Source organism: Rhineura floridana, chromosome 6, assembly GCF_030035675.1.
Source record: "Rhineura floridana isolate rRhiFlo1 chromosome 6, rRhiFlo1.hap2, whole genome shotgun sequence".
Classification (NCBI taxonomy): Eukaryota; Metazoa; Chordata; class Lepidosauria; order Squamata; family Rhineuridae; genus Rhineura; species Rhineura floridana.
This window is the reverse complement of record NC_084485.1, coordinates 1,366,335-1,380,165: the sequence shown is the minus strand read 5'-3', so window position 1 is coordinate 1,380,165 and position 13,831 is coordinate 1,366,335. Positions and strand designations below refer to the sequence as shown.

The following is a 13,831-nucleotide window of genomic DNA, read 5'->3' as shown; positions in this document are numbered from 1 at the left end:
AAGCAAAGGAGGGAGGACTGGAGTAGATGCACAAGAATGCAAGAGTTGTGAGAGAGGCCTAGCTGCTTTCTCCACACCAGGCATGATTTTATGCACTTGTGTCGCCTCGGAGTTGCCTTTTCTTTAAACTAAACAGCCCCAAATGCCACAACCTTTCCTCGTAGGGGAGTTGCTCTGTCCCCCTGATCATTCTGGTTGCCCTTTCCTGAACCTTTTCCCACTCTACAACATCCTTTGTGAGGTGAGTTGACCAGAACTGGACACAGAATTCCAAATGCTGCCACATCACAGATTTATACCATGGCATGATAGCAGCAGTTTGATTTTAAATATCTTTCCTTATGTTCCCTAACACGGAATTTACCCTTTTTCACACTGGAACATCATCTTCATTGAGCTATCGGCTACAGTCTTGCTCCTGGTCAGCCGTTGCCAGTTCAGACCCCATCAGCGTATACGTGAAAGGAAAGTTGTTTCGCTCCTACATGCACAACTTCACACTTGTTTACATTGAATTGCATTTGTCATTTTACTGCCCATTTGCTCAGTTTGGAGAGGTCCCTTTGGAGCTTTTTTGCAACCCCTTTTTGTTTTGGCCGCCCTGAACAATTTGGTATCATCAGCAAAAAGGGACTCAAGCCCATGGCTCCATCTAGCTCGGTGTTGCATGCACTGACTGGCAGGGGCTGGCCTGGGTTTCACGCAGGAAACATTCCCCACCCCTACCAGGAGATGCTACTGGACACTGAGCCCTGCAAGGCGCCACAGGCCCTTGCCAGCAGCTCTCCTGCGGATGGGGGGGAATCGGCTGTTTCTGCTGAGGGGGGAAGGAGGAGCCCTCCCCCTTCCCCTTCCGACCCTACTCAGGCTGTGCTGTGGTGCAACTCCCAGGTTTCCACGTAGCATTTTTTTTAAAGCGGGCATTTCACCTGTCTGGGTCCGCCCTCCGTTTCAACCCTGCGAGGTAGGCAAGGCTGAGTGTTAACTAAGACCCCCTTCGGCTAGAAGGAAGAGCCCAGCGGCTGTCCGGGAGGGAGGAAGAGCGACGCCCGCCTGCTGCCCCTCGGCCGGGTCGCTCGGCTCCCGCCGCTAGACGCGGAGAGGAGGAGTCTCCAGTGGCGGCCCCTTTAAAAATGCCCCCCGTCGCCCCTTGAGCTCGATACAGGAAGCCAATGGGCGCCTCCCGCGCGGGCCGTCGCCGCCAATCCCGGCCTGCCTGGGGCCCGTTTCCAGGACGCCTTCCCGGCCCGCACGCACCCATTGGGCAGATCGAACGTGAGCGCGACGGCGATTGGCTGGGCGGCAAGAGCTTTGCAACATTCAAACTTCTGCTGCAGCAATAGCAGCAGCTTCTCGGGCTGCAAAGGAGCGGCGGAGCGAGAGCGAGAGCGAGAGCGCCCGGCCGGCCTTCTTCCTTCCCTCCCTCTCTGGGCAACGGGTGACCCGCCGCGCCCCCTGCCATGGCCTCGCAGAACACCGACCCCGGCGCTGCCGCTCGCGCCTCCAGGAAGGCGGCCGAGACTGGCGGCGGCGTCGCCCGCGGCTCCGTCCGCAGCAGGTAGCGTGGGTGGGCGGGCTCCTGGGCACGTGCAGAGTGCCCTTCGGGATGTGCTGGGGTTGCGGTGGCCTAACCCTTCTTTCACGTTTCTGCCCCGCAGGCTGCAGCAGGAGCTGATGACCCTGATGGTGAGTGACTCCGCGGCGGCACTCGGCCCCTTCCCTTCCTCGGTGTGGGCGAGGGGGACTCGGCTCTTGGCCGGGAAGGAGGCAGGTTGGGCTGATGGATGCTCTGTGGCGGCGGCGGGGAGGAGGCGGCCACTCCAACGCGGAGGGGGGCATTTCTTGCGTGGCAACCTATTAATCTGCCTGATACCAGTCAGTCTGTTGGCCTATCTAGCTCAGTATTGCCCACACTGACTGACAGCAGGTCTTCTGGGGTAGACAAAGGGGGAGCTGGGGGACTTCACTGGCTGGTCCCTTTAACTGGTGGGCGCTCCTCATTCTTCCTGCCCACCCTCAGCCTGGGATGGATGATCTTTAAGGGGCCTGTTGCCAATGGATTGGAGAGTGGGAGGGTGTGGGGTCAGGGGTCCCCAGGACACTGTTCTGAGGAAAGCGGGGAGGGCCCAGAGCCTTTGAGGAGATGCAGCAGAAAAGCCCTTCTGGCTAGAGCGACTCCTTTGCGTGGTGCTTGGTCGACGCTTCCTGCTTCAACGGCTGGTGATGTCGGCATGTTGTTCAGTGTGATGACTCAACTGAGCCGTGTCAGGAATGTGGACCTACCTACACTTGCTGGTTTAAAGGCAACACTTACGTGCCACTTTGTGCTCTTGTGGACTCTGTGATGCTGTCAACAAATCAGATTCAAAGGGCAGCCTCTTTCAAGGCTCTTTCCTCACAAAGTGACTCCCAAACCTCTTTTGCGGTGGCTCTAACTTGCTTTTCCATGCAGATGTCTGGAGACAAAGGAATCTCAGCCTTCCCTGAGTCAGACAATCTCTTCAAGTGGATTGGGACCATTCATGGAGCAGCTGGGACGGTGAGCTGGGTCAGGAGGGGAAAGCTGGGGGCCTCGAAAATGCCTCACACCAACTCGGGCCTGATAATCCATCCTCCTGGCAGCAATCCCCCAGTGTCTTGGGCAAGGGCCTTTTCCATGCCCAGGACTGAAGTGAGGACTTCTGGCATGCACAGTCTGTGCTCCACCAATGAGCCGTGGCACTAAGGGTATAGTGTGGCTACCACACAGGATGAGAGTGGAGAAGGACGCCGTGTACAGGAAAGGCAGGGAGATTATTGTTTTGTCTTGGGACCAAAGAGCTATTCTGAAGGCTCAGGTCCTTGTCATTACCAGGAATGTTGCTTTTGAAACACAGACTTAACAGCAAGACCTCTATGCATGTGCAGAGTACATTTTGTTATTGTCAGATAGGGATAACTGCATCCTTCAAACTGGTTAGGAGGTAGGGGCTGCAGTTCAGCCGCTGTCATCTCTAAAGAAACATTTTGGATACTGCAGCTGAGTACAAACCAGTTAGGAAAGAGCCTCCCCAAAATTTAAAATCTGAAGAAATGGGGCATATATGAGAGAGCTGCCAGGGTTTAAATTCTTATTAGGGTATCCAGAAGAAGAGGGAGAACTGTTCCCATTCCCAGAGAACAGCCACATCTGGGAACCTAAGGGGAGTCCGGCTGCAGCTGGATTGGGCCAAAAGCGGCCCATCTAGTCCTGTCTCCTGTTCTGAGAGTAGCCAACCAGATGCCCCAGTGGGAAGAAGGTGGCGGGGGGGGATTTTCTGAGACTTGAAAAGCAGAAAGGGACAACTTATAGAATCATAGTCGAGTTGGAAGGGGCCTACAAGTCCATCAAGTCCAACCCCCCGCTCAATGCAGGAATCCAAATCAAAGCATTCCCGACAGATGGCTGTCCAGCTGCCTCTTGAAGGTCTCCAGTGGCATGCCAGCTGTGTTCCCTATTGCATAAGCCTTGCCACGCCCCACAAACCATCCCAGGGACGGTGTGGAGGCTTCTGGTGTCTTGTCTGGAGGCAAGAGGCAAAGTAGATTGGATGGGGGGAGACTGTGGCGTCCCCACCACTTGATGCATGCTTCTCTGTCCTCCACCCTCCCAACCCCCCAAAAGGTGTACGAGGACCTGAGGTACAAGCTGTCCTTGGAGTTCCCCAGCGGGTACCCTTACAATGCCCCCACTGTCAAATTCCTCACTCCCTGCTACCATCCCAACGTGGACCTGCAGGGTAACATCTGCCTGGACATCCTCAAGGACAAGTGGTCGGCTTTGTACGATGTCCGGACCATCCTGCTTTCCATCCAGAGCCTGCTGGGAGGTGAGTTAGAAGCGCTCCGGCCCTTCGTGTGGGAGAGCTGCTCTGGCCTGCCAGCCTCAGGTCCAGGCCGGGCTCTCCATCTCCATCTCTCCCACCTTCATGGCGGTTTGTGAGCGCTCATGGGAAGAGGCAGGTTTTCCTACTTCATCCGAATTTGTATCCAGTCCCACCGGGCAGATTCAAGGTGGGCTAACATAATCACAGAACTTCTTTCTTGCTTGTTCCAGCCCCCTTTGCTATGAAATCTATTCTCCGTACCTCATTTTTTGTTTTTAAAATTTCAGTCCAAAACCTGCAGCTGTGCGCCCACTCTGCTGCTCCCCTGCCTGTCACCCAGAGGGATTCCTTTGCACGCATTCACCTCAGATGCCCTCACTTGCCTTCCATCTCCTCATTTTTTGCCCAGCACTCCTTAAATTCAGGCTGGGTGCACAAATCTCCCCCACCTCAGTAAAAACACAAGCTCAGGAAGTGGGAGTGGGAGGAAAAGAGAAGAGCCCATTGACATGATCCCTGTGGAACAGAAAAGAGCAAAGGAAGAGGTTTGGAGGTATCCCCAACAGCATTTGGGCTGGAGGAAGATCTCTGCCCTGGATTAAGTGGGGGAGGAGTTAAATGACCCCCGCAGGTGGTCTGGGGCCTTTTGCCATGCCAGACACCTGGGCTGATGGCGTCTCTCCCCAACCCTCAGAGCCAAACGTTGAGAGTCCCCTCAACACAGATGCTTCAGACCTCTGGAAGAACCAGGCAGGTGAGTCTCTCCTAATCTTGCTTAGGGGTCGAGGGAGGGAGGCATAGCGATGAGCACTCCTTCCTCCACAGAGGAGAGTTGCAGGGCATCATCTTGAGTTCCAGAGCCTATTCTGAAAACTATGGGAGATGAGCGCCATGGAGAACGTGCAGAGCACACAGCCTTTCTCCACAGCACATTCATAGCCCACTCTGATGCTTTTGGGCTGGGGGTCACAACTCGGAGGCAGACTTGGGCCTTGGCCTTCTTGGCTAAAAATGAAGCTGTTCACGGGCAGGAGGAAGCTTGGGACCAGAGAATTGGGGCAGGTTTTTTATGGGGCCCCAAGGAAGTCTGAGTTCTTGGGTATTGCCTCAGTAGAGACTCGGAGAGCAGACGTAACAAAGCTGCAGCCACTGCCAGCTCCGGCATCTTTCAACACTGAGGGTGTGATGTGGGAAGTGGGGGTCCCTCCTGCATCCCATCCGGCATGCCGTGGGGAAGGGAGGTCTCGCGTTGGCAGGTGGCGTTTGCTCATGATGAAAAGGCCATTGTGGGGCTGCAAGGCACCAGCCCATTTTGCTGTCAGGTTCCCTGAGCTGCATATTTGTTTGTCTCTCCCCACAGCCTACAAGAAATACCTTCATGAATCGTATGCAAAGCATATGAAGAGCCAGGAAACCTGATACTCTCCTCCCCGCCCGCTCCCGTTGCTCTCTTGTGTCTCCACCCTGGTGGTGTGCCGTCTCCCCACCCCTTCCCTTCTCCCCTGGAATGCTCTGTGTATGAATGCCACACTGTATTATAGACTGTTTTTAAATTTATTTGGCATTTTGTCCTGTGGGTTAATGTATAAATAAACAGGTATTCTTTTTCTAAATTGATGCTAGCAGGGCCTCTTTAAGGTGGGGTCTGTCCAGGCTCTGGGCTGGTGCTTGCCTTACCCTGGCAAAGACCCAGAGATGTGGGGCAACTCAGAGCACCTTCCCCTATGAACTTTGTAGGAGGGAGCTGGCCCCTGACACAAGGGTGGGCCACACCCCCATTTTGCATGTGCAGGCCTGAATGTGAATTGCCAGATTGGAGTAAAAACTGGATGAGTCTGTGCATTCAAAAGAGAAAACCATTTGTAAGCCTCCAGAAAGTGCAAACGGGGACTTGTTACATCCTGGAATAGTTGAAGTTCATTAGAAGAGTGCTGTTGAATCAGATGCAAGGAGAGCCCATCCAGGCCACCATCTGGGTGTCCCCAATGGCCAGCCAGATCGTAGTAGAGTTGGAAGGGGCCCACAAGGCCAACCCCCCTGCTCAATGCCCCTGGGAAGCCCACAAGCAGGTCTTGAAGGCAAAAGCCTCCTCAGCTCATGTATTCAGAGACACACTGTCTTGGCCTAGAGCGGCTGTGGGGAACCTTTGGCCCTCCGGATGTTGCTAAACTACAGCTTGCATTGTCCCTAGCCATTGCCCATACTTGATGGGCATGATGGGAGTTGTAGTTCAGCAACATCTGGAGGGCCAAAGGTTCCCCACAGCCATTTTGAGTAAATGCCACTGATGGGCATCTCTTCCCTTCCGCCCCACCCCCCCAAATTTATTTAGTCCCGCATAGAACTTGTCTAACCGAAGGAGCCTCAATTGCTCTTTTGTGGCTTTGAATTCCAGACAGTCAGGATGTGCCGCATGGAGAAGCCCTTTCTGCTGGTCCCGACTCTCCCTCCCAATCAGCTTTTCTAAAGCCAAGTGTGGAGCTATCCCAGCTGTTCAGAGGCTCCAGGTTGAGGCTACTTCTGCCTCCTGGAATCTTCAGCAGGTCCTTACTGTGTGCTAATAAGCTTAGCTTTGCAGCAGTGAGGACCAGAAACCCACTTTTTCTTTATGCAGTAGGGCCCCACTCATACAGCGGGTTATGTTCCAGACCCCCGCTGTAAAGCGGAACCCATTGAATAGAATGGTGCGCGATGCCAGAAAACTGCCGTAAAAGCGGAACAAGCACCGTATGAGTGGGGCTTTAGTCTAATTGCATCTAATTGGGACCGCTGTATTAGTGAAGTGCTGTAAAGCGAGGCCCTACTGTAATAAACTGACAGTCTCTTTTGCCCCTCGGTGTGCTTGCGCCTAGTCTGGCAAAGCCTCCCTCTGTTCCCTTGGTCCTCTACCAGACAGCTGGCACTGCCAGTTTTGTGCAGCCTGATCTACAGTCCTTGGATCGTGTCCCTTCGGTTGCTAGTCTTCTGGGACTGCTCTATGAGCAGTACTTGCGGAACTAGAGGAGGTGACGATGGTATCCATCAGAACTGTCGTGGATCCAAGGGCCCCAGGACCGGAAAAGGAGCTCCAACAGGCCCTTGCCCCATTCTAGGACACTGAGCTTGGAAGGGCCTTTCACCCCTTTCGCTTCCTTGGGGCTTTATCCCCTGGACCAAGGAAGGCAGGTGGCTAACCAAGTGACCCCACCCAGAGCCCCATGGGGAAGGGGAGAAGCCGCCTCCTGGCTCTGGCAGTGCTCGTGGCCCTAGTCTAGGGGCTTTATTTGCCTAGCTGCTGCATTGAGCAGATGGTGCCACAAGCACCCTGGAGCAAAAATGCTGCTTGTTGGGCCTCTGTGAGGGCCATGCCCTGAGGCAGTGGAGCGTTTCTGGACCAAGGGGGATACTGGGGGAACCAGTCACGGCGGCTGCTTCTGCTTTATTTCCAGCAGTGGGCAGGAGGCCGCTGGAGCCAGGAAGGGTGGCCTAGCCCATATATGCAGTGCAGGAGGGGGGAAGCAGGCAGCGAGTGTCAGTGCCAGGTGGGAGGTGGTCGTTTCCTCTACTCGAGTGCGGGATGCAAACAGCCCACCTGCTGCAAGGGGAGGGTATTTCGTTCCAAAGTGAGGAATCTGGAGCCCCCCAGCTGTTGTTGGACCCCAACTCCCATCAATGCCAGCGCAGCTAACCATTGGGGAGCGACAGTCCAGCAATCTCTGGACGGCCATGCCGGTTTCTGAGCCCGGTCCACCTCCCAAAGGGTCAGGGCCCCATTGCAAATGGCGATGACACCCCACCACCACAACCACTCCAATGCCACCCCAATCCTCGGTCAGTTCCAGTCCTTTGCTCTTTATTGAAGTTTCAGCGTTATCAATAGAACTTCACAAGTTTGGGGTCGGTGGCCACCCACGGAGTTTAGCTGGGAAGGAGTCTCTCGGCTGTGGAGCAGCAGGATGGAAGGAGTCGGGGTCGCTCTAGGGCCAGGCGCAAGGGTTGATGGCTGGAGCAGAGGCAAGAGCAGGAAGCTTGGCTGCTGGCGGCGGCCACCAACTTTGCAGTAATGTCCAAGTCGCTTCACTGCACACCTTCCATCATCTTCAGGAACTCTGGGGGGAGAGGATGGCAGGGTCAGCCCAGAAGCAGGATTGGGCAGTGGGGCACTGACGTCACACACAGTAGTTACGGACAAAACACAGCGGCCCCCCACCCTTGCCACAAATGCCCCCTCCAATGCCCCCCTCTGGCCTGGCTGCGCCTCTCGCACCCTGGCAGTTGCCCTGCGTGTTTGCTGAACTGCCACAAGGCCACAGTCTAGTCACCAAGCCCCACGTAAGGAGTGGGAAGCATGTCTCCAGGAAGAGGAGGGATTCTCGGGACGTTGAAAGGTCCTGGGCTTGTGAGACAAAACTGTGCTCCCGTGCTAAACTCTGAGGGTCAGGAGGCATCAAGTCCTGAGCCAGGGAGCCTTGAGGCCTCGCAGACTTAAGGGGCACAGAGCTGCCCTGAAGCACACACCCACATCGGCTCCCAAGAAGGCAAGGCCTGCCCAGGCCTCTCACCGTCAAAGTCAATCCGCCCATCGTTGTTTTTGTCGCCGTCCCTCATCAGCTCTGCAATCTCGTCCTCGGTGACATGCTCACCAGATGCCCGGAAGATCTCCACCAGCTCTTCTGCATCCAGGTAGCCATCAGCATTCCTATTGGGGGCAGGAGAGAAAAATGTTGGGGGGGGGAGCACTGAGCTCCTCCAAACAGAACCCCTCCCTGTAATCCGATCAGAGCCAGGTGAATCCCACTGGCAGCAGCCAAGGCTGAACCAGGCGTGTTGCTGTCCACGGTCACGGGAGGAGACTTAGACCCTTTACTTTTTGGGGAGCAGGGTTCCTATGCCTCCAGCATCCTGTGAGCCAATCAGCATGAAAGGGGAATGTGTTGGCCACTGAGAAGAGCCTTCTAACATGCTTCCTTGACCTTTCCTGCTGATTGGAGCCAATCAGAATGAAAGGAGGCGAGTCAGCCACTGAGAAGACTCTTCTCAGTAGCTAACACTCCCTTTTCAGGCTTATTGGCTCCTAGGGATGTCTGCTGTGGGAGACGGCATTGACAAGGGTCTCACTCTCAACTCAACAGCAGAAAAGGGAGAGGGGACATGATTGTGACTAACAAGAAGGAACCCTGCACTTCTGCATTTGCCACTGCACAACTGGGGAGGACCGTGAGTTTCCGTGACCTTGGGCTGCCTTCTGGCCATCAGCCCCGCCCCATTAATCACAATGGGGACCACAGGTTGAACTGAAGATCTTAAAACATAGGCAAGTCAATATGGGAGGAGGCATTCTCTGAGATACCTGGGCCTACAGGACTTAGGGCCTTAAACGTTAACATCGGGGCAATTCTTTTCAGAGTTCATGTTATAGACAAGCACCCTTTGCTGCAGCATTTTGTGCTAGTTGCAGCTCCCAAGACCATTTTTAATTATTTATTGATTTGATTTATTGTTATGTGCCTTAAGTCGATTACGACTTATGGCGACCCTATGAATCAGTGACCTACATTAGCATGTTATAAACCACCCTGTTCAGATTTTGTAAGTTCAGGTCTGTGGCTTCCTTGATGGAATAAATCCATCTCTTGTTTGGCCTTACTCTTTTTCTACTTCCTTCTGTTTTTCCCAGCATTATTGTCTTTTCTAGTGAATCCTGGCTTCAAACACAACAATCATTAAAAAATATTAAAACAAAACATCTTTAAAAACATTTTAAAGGAAGCTTAAAAAATATATTAAAAAGCAATTCCATCACAGACTGGGACAAGGTCTCCACTTAAAAGGCTTGTTGAAAGAGGAAAGTCTTCAGTAGGCACCGAAAAGATAACGGAGATGGTGCCTGTCTGATATTTAAGGGGAGGGGATTCCAAAGGGTAGGTGCCACAGCACTAACGGTCCATTTCCTATGTTGTGCAGAACAGACCTCCTGATAAGATGGTATCTGCAGGAGGCCCTCACCTGCAGAGCACAATGATCAACTGGGCATATAAGGGATAAGACAGTCTTTCAGGTATCCTGGTCCCAAGCTGTATAGGGCTTTGTACACCAAAACTAGACCCTTGAACTTAGCCTAGTAGCTAACAGGTTTTCAAAGCCAGCCTCCCGAAGAAAGCCTTGCAACAGTCCACCCAGGAAGCCACCAGGGCACAGATCACAGGGGCCAAGATCTCTGACTAGGAACAGCTGTAGCTGGTGCAGCACTTGGAAGTTGCAAGTGGAGCCACCTGGGTTCTGACAGACATAGGAAGCTGCCTTATACTTGTCAGACAACTGGCCCATCTAGCTCAATATTGTCTACACTGACTGGCAGCACCTCTCCAGTTTTCCAAACAGACGTTTCTCTCAGCCCTGCGTGGAGATGCCGGGGTTGACCCTGGGACCTTCTACAGGCAGCTCAGGTACTTTGTCACGCCAGGACCAGGCTACATTTGGCCTTCTGATCCCCGCTCCGTTCCCCCCCCCCCGGTGTAGACGGTCCCCAGGTTCCCCTCCTCCGGCAAGCTCGACACCAGCTGGACGGAGGCCAATGAAAGGCGGCAGCGCGCCTGGGGCATCCTTTGCTGTGGCTGGGGCGCAAGAGTGCCAAGATGGGCGGCACTTCGGGGCAGGCAGGCAGCACTGAGTCCGCTGCCCTCGGGGGGGCTGGTTTTAGCAGAGACAGGAGACGGCCATGTCGATGCTCCCGTCGGAGAGCTGAGCCGTTCTCTGGGCAGTGAGTGACGGCGGCTGGACCGGCGCTGCTCCCGCCGCGTTTTGGCTCCTTGTGGGGGCAGCTGCAGCCGGAGGGAAACTCGCCTCGAATCGCTGCTGGGGGGAGGCGGGAGGCCGCCGTTCTGCTTTGCATGAAAGCGGGCCGGGGCCACCCCGCGGGACGCCCTCCTAGTCCCCCTGCCTGGTTTGCTAGCTGGAGCACGACCTCTGGCGGCGCAATTCCCGCAGACGGCGCGCCAGCCTTGGTCCGCGGGTCGCATCGAGGCTGCGGCGGCTGCGCGTGCGGGAAGCCGTGCCGGGGCCGCTCGGCCGCGCCTCACCTGTCGAAGATGCGGAAGCACTCGGAGAGCTCCTCCTCCGACTTGCCCTTGGCGTCCTCCTTCATCTGCCGCACCATCATGACCAGGAACTCCTCGAAGTCGATGGTTCCGCTGCCTGCAGTGGAACGCAGGCCGGCGTCAGCCTCGGCCGCCGCGCCGCCCCCTCCCGCTCCCCCAGCCGGGCCCGCTCCTCACCGTCCTCGTCCACCTCCTCGATGATGGCGTCCAGCTCCTCCTTGGTGGGCGTCTGGCCCAGCATCCTCATGACGGTGCCCAGCTCCTTGGTGCTGATGTCGCCGCCGCCATCCGCGTCGAACAGGTCGAAGGCGGCCTTGAACTCTGCCGGAGACGCGCAGCGTTGGGGCGGAGTAGAGCTTGGGGGTGCCCTGGCGCTCAGCGGGCTCGGGGGCTCCCCACCAGCCCCCTGAATCTTCCGAAATTGCCAGATGGACTAGCCCCAAGGTGGGCTGTTTTTAAGAAGTAGGTAGGGGACGTCGACCCCCCCCCCCCGGTCAAAGCAGCCACCTGGCTGCCCAAGCCCTTCTGCGGGGCCAGCAGCTCCTTTCGGGTGTGAAAAGCCCTGGCCACCCCCTCGTGCTCGGGCTGAAGGCATAAGAGGGGAAAGCCCCCGGGGACAAATCACCCAGGAAGACTGCTCCAAGTGCCACAGGCCCACATAGGAAGACGACAGACGACAGTTCTTGTCCCAGAGATTTCTATGGTGGGCCAAACAGTGCAGCCCAGGGCCAGAGCAGCAGGCCCACTCTGCAGGGGCAGCAGTAGCGCTCTCCCTCACGGGCCTGCAGGGCGCAGGAGTCGCCCTGCCACATTTGGGGCTGCCATTTCAAGAGCCCCCCAAGCGAGTGGGCTTGGTAAGAAGCAAAGTGGGGGTTAATTTGTAGAGGGGTCACAATGTTTTGGTTGCCATCGGAGGAACTATCAAGCCCTGGCTCTCCAGAATCACCCGCTGGGTGGTCTTCATGCCCACTTTGTCCCTTGGCCAAGTCAAGACGCCTGCTGTGCCCAGTCAGATGGGGGAGGACAGGGAGAGAGACTCAAGGATGTCCTGAAACTCACCCGCAATCATTTCCTCGCTGAGGTAGGACCTGGCTTCTGCCTGCTGATCCGTCTGCAAGGCAAGGCAAGGTGGTCACCAGGACAGCAGAGCGAGGCCCAGCCGGGGCCATGCCCAGGAGTGCCCTCCCCTGCCTACCTGGCGTCCTCTTTGCCTTCGCCTCAGTGGCTGCTGCTCAAGAGTCCCTCTTCCCCTCCCAAGATGACAAAAGGCTTTCCTCCCCTAGACTGGCCTGCCACGGGCCAAATTGTCCTGGACCGCTCCCAAGGCACTGGAGACCCCCCCCAAGCCTTGACCCAGGGCTCCAGCCCCTGTTCTCCCTGACCTTCCAAAGAGCACAAAGGGATTCATGGTACCCAACCCCCTAGACTTGGGTTGTGGTTGTTGGGGCTGAGAGAAGCAAGGGTTGCTGCTGCTGGGCACTTGTGGCTGCCAAGAGGCTTCAGAGGAAGAAGACGGGGACCCATCAACTCATCCCCTTCTCTTGAAAGGCCTGGCCACGGATCCCCCTCCCCCAATGGAAGATGCTGAGCAGTTCCTCCATGGGGCGTTAAGGCAGGGAGGACTGCTTGGGGGCCAGCAGGGCTTGGGGGCCTGCGGCCATCCTTCCGGGGTGCCCAGCCTTGCCCCACACAGCGCAGGGGTCCAGGCCCAGGGCTCTTTTGTCTTCTGCTGCTGGGTGGGCCAGCCTTCTGGGTCCTGGGCAGTGGAGCTCGGCGCCTGCAGCAGCCAGCCATCGGGGAGGGTGCTCCTGGACCCCCAAGCTATTCTTAGCAGTGCCTGCCAGGATCCTCCTTCTAGGGTGCGCAGCGGGCCGGCTGCCAGCTGCTGCACCACCTGTTGGCTGTCGGATTGAGTTACTCCTTCGAGGCCGGTCTTGTGGCTCAGGCGCCGGCAGGCCCAGGCTTCCCAGCCAACTCTTGCGGCCAGTGGCATGACTTCCTCCAGGGCCAGCTCCTTTGTGTCCTGGGCCGGGCTCTGATCCCAGACTAGACCTGCCCCTCCCTACGTTCCCCAAGCAGCGCAGCCCAGAAGAGTCTATTCGGTGCCCTTCAGCAAAAACAGCAAATTAAAAGAGCAGCCCATTGGGTGCCCTGCTGCCCAGCCAAAGCTCTCTCATTGGCCCCCAGGGCCCTCTCCGCTCCCATCCTTGCCCAGGGGCGACAAAGAGGGAACAGCCACCCCAGCCTTTCCCTTGCCCGTCCCCACAGCCCCCCCTGCATCCATGCAGCAGCCTTGGCCACAGGGTCAGGCCTGCCCTTGGCCCCACACAGAGCAGCTCTCCCGGAGCAGTGCTTGTGTCCTGGCAGCTATCTTGCCACGTCTGTGCTGGCCCTGCACCCCGGCACCGGCCTGTCCCATCGGACACGCGACCAACCAGTCCATCTCGCCATCTGTGCACATGCCGCAGTCCGGTCCGGCGTCCCGGGAGGAGGTCCAGCTCCAACCATCCTGGGCACCGCCTTCAGAATGGGCGTTTGTGCCCGTGCTCTTACCATGCTTACCATGGTGGCAGGAAACACCCCACAGCGACCCACAGAGAAAGAAACACCACGGCCCACTCCACTCCGAGTGGAGGACAAAAGCTTCTCCTTGCCCCACCCCCCCGGGCACTGCAATTTGTACCCTGCCTGCTCAGCAGGTTCCCGCCCAGGCTCTTCCCATTGGACACTGGGGGAGGCAGCTCTCCAAGCGGCCAATCGCCTTCCTCCTTGCCTGCTCATTGGCCGATGGGGCATTTTACCAAATTTAGCCAAGCCACTCCTGGCTGTGTCCTGCAGCTGCAGGAGGCTTGAGGAGGGCGAAGGGTGCCCAGAGGGAGAAATCCAACACCTCCCCCAGAGAAAGACAAG

General features: G+C 56.6%; 2 protein-coding genes across 3 annotated transcripts; one reads left to right on the top strand and one right to left on the bottom strand.

The window, feature by feature from the left end:
• Positions 1-1,175: 1,175 nt before the first annotated feature.
• Positions 1,176-5,458, top strand: UBE2C (ubiquitin conjugating enzyme E2 C). Its single transcript, XM_061630737.1, has 6 exons — positions 1,176-1,558; positions 1,659-1,686; positions 2,453-2,539; positions 3,644-3,848; positions 4,540-4,599; positions 5,206-5,458. The coding sequence occupies exons 1-6, from the start codon at positions 1,461-1,463 to the stop codon at positions 5,262-5,264; spliced, it is 537 nt and encodes a 178-aa protein (XP_061486721.1). The 5' UTR covers positions 1,176-1,460; the 3' UTR covers positions 5,265-5,458.
• A 2,198-nt stretch (positions 5,459-7,656) lies between these two features.
• Positions 7,657-13,594, bottom strand: TNNC2 (troponin C2, fast skeletal type). 2 transcript variants are annotated; one of them, XM_061630739.1, is made up of 6 exons: positions 13,484-13,594; positions 11,981-12,032; positions 11,099-11,242; positions 10,904-11,018; positions 8,387-8,523; positions 7,657-7,933 (listed from the first exon to the last, which is right to left on the bottom strand). In XM_061630739.1, exons 1-6 carry the CDS (start codon positions 13,484-13,486, stop codon positions 7,902-7,904), a joined length of 483 nt encoding a protein of 160 aa, XP_061486723.1. In that variant the 5' UTR covers positions 13,487-13,594; the 3' UTR covers positions 7,657-7,901. The 2 variants fall into 2 exon arrangements, with proteins under 2 accessions (XP_061486723.1, XP_061486722.1); XM_061630738.1 differs by having other exon boundaries at positions 13,475-13,582.
• Positions 13,595-13,831: the final 237 nt, after the last annotated feature.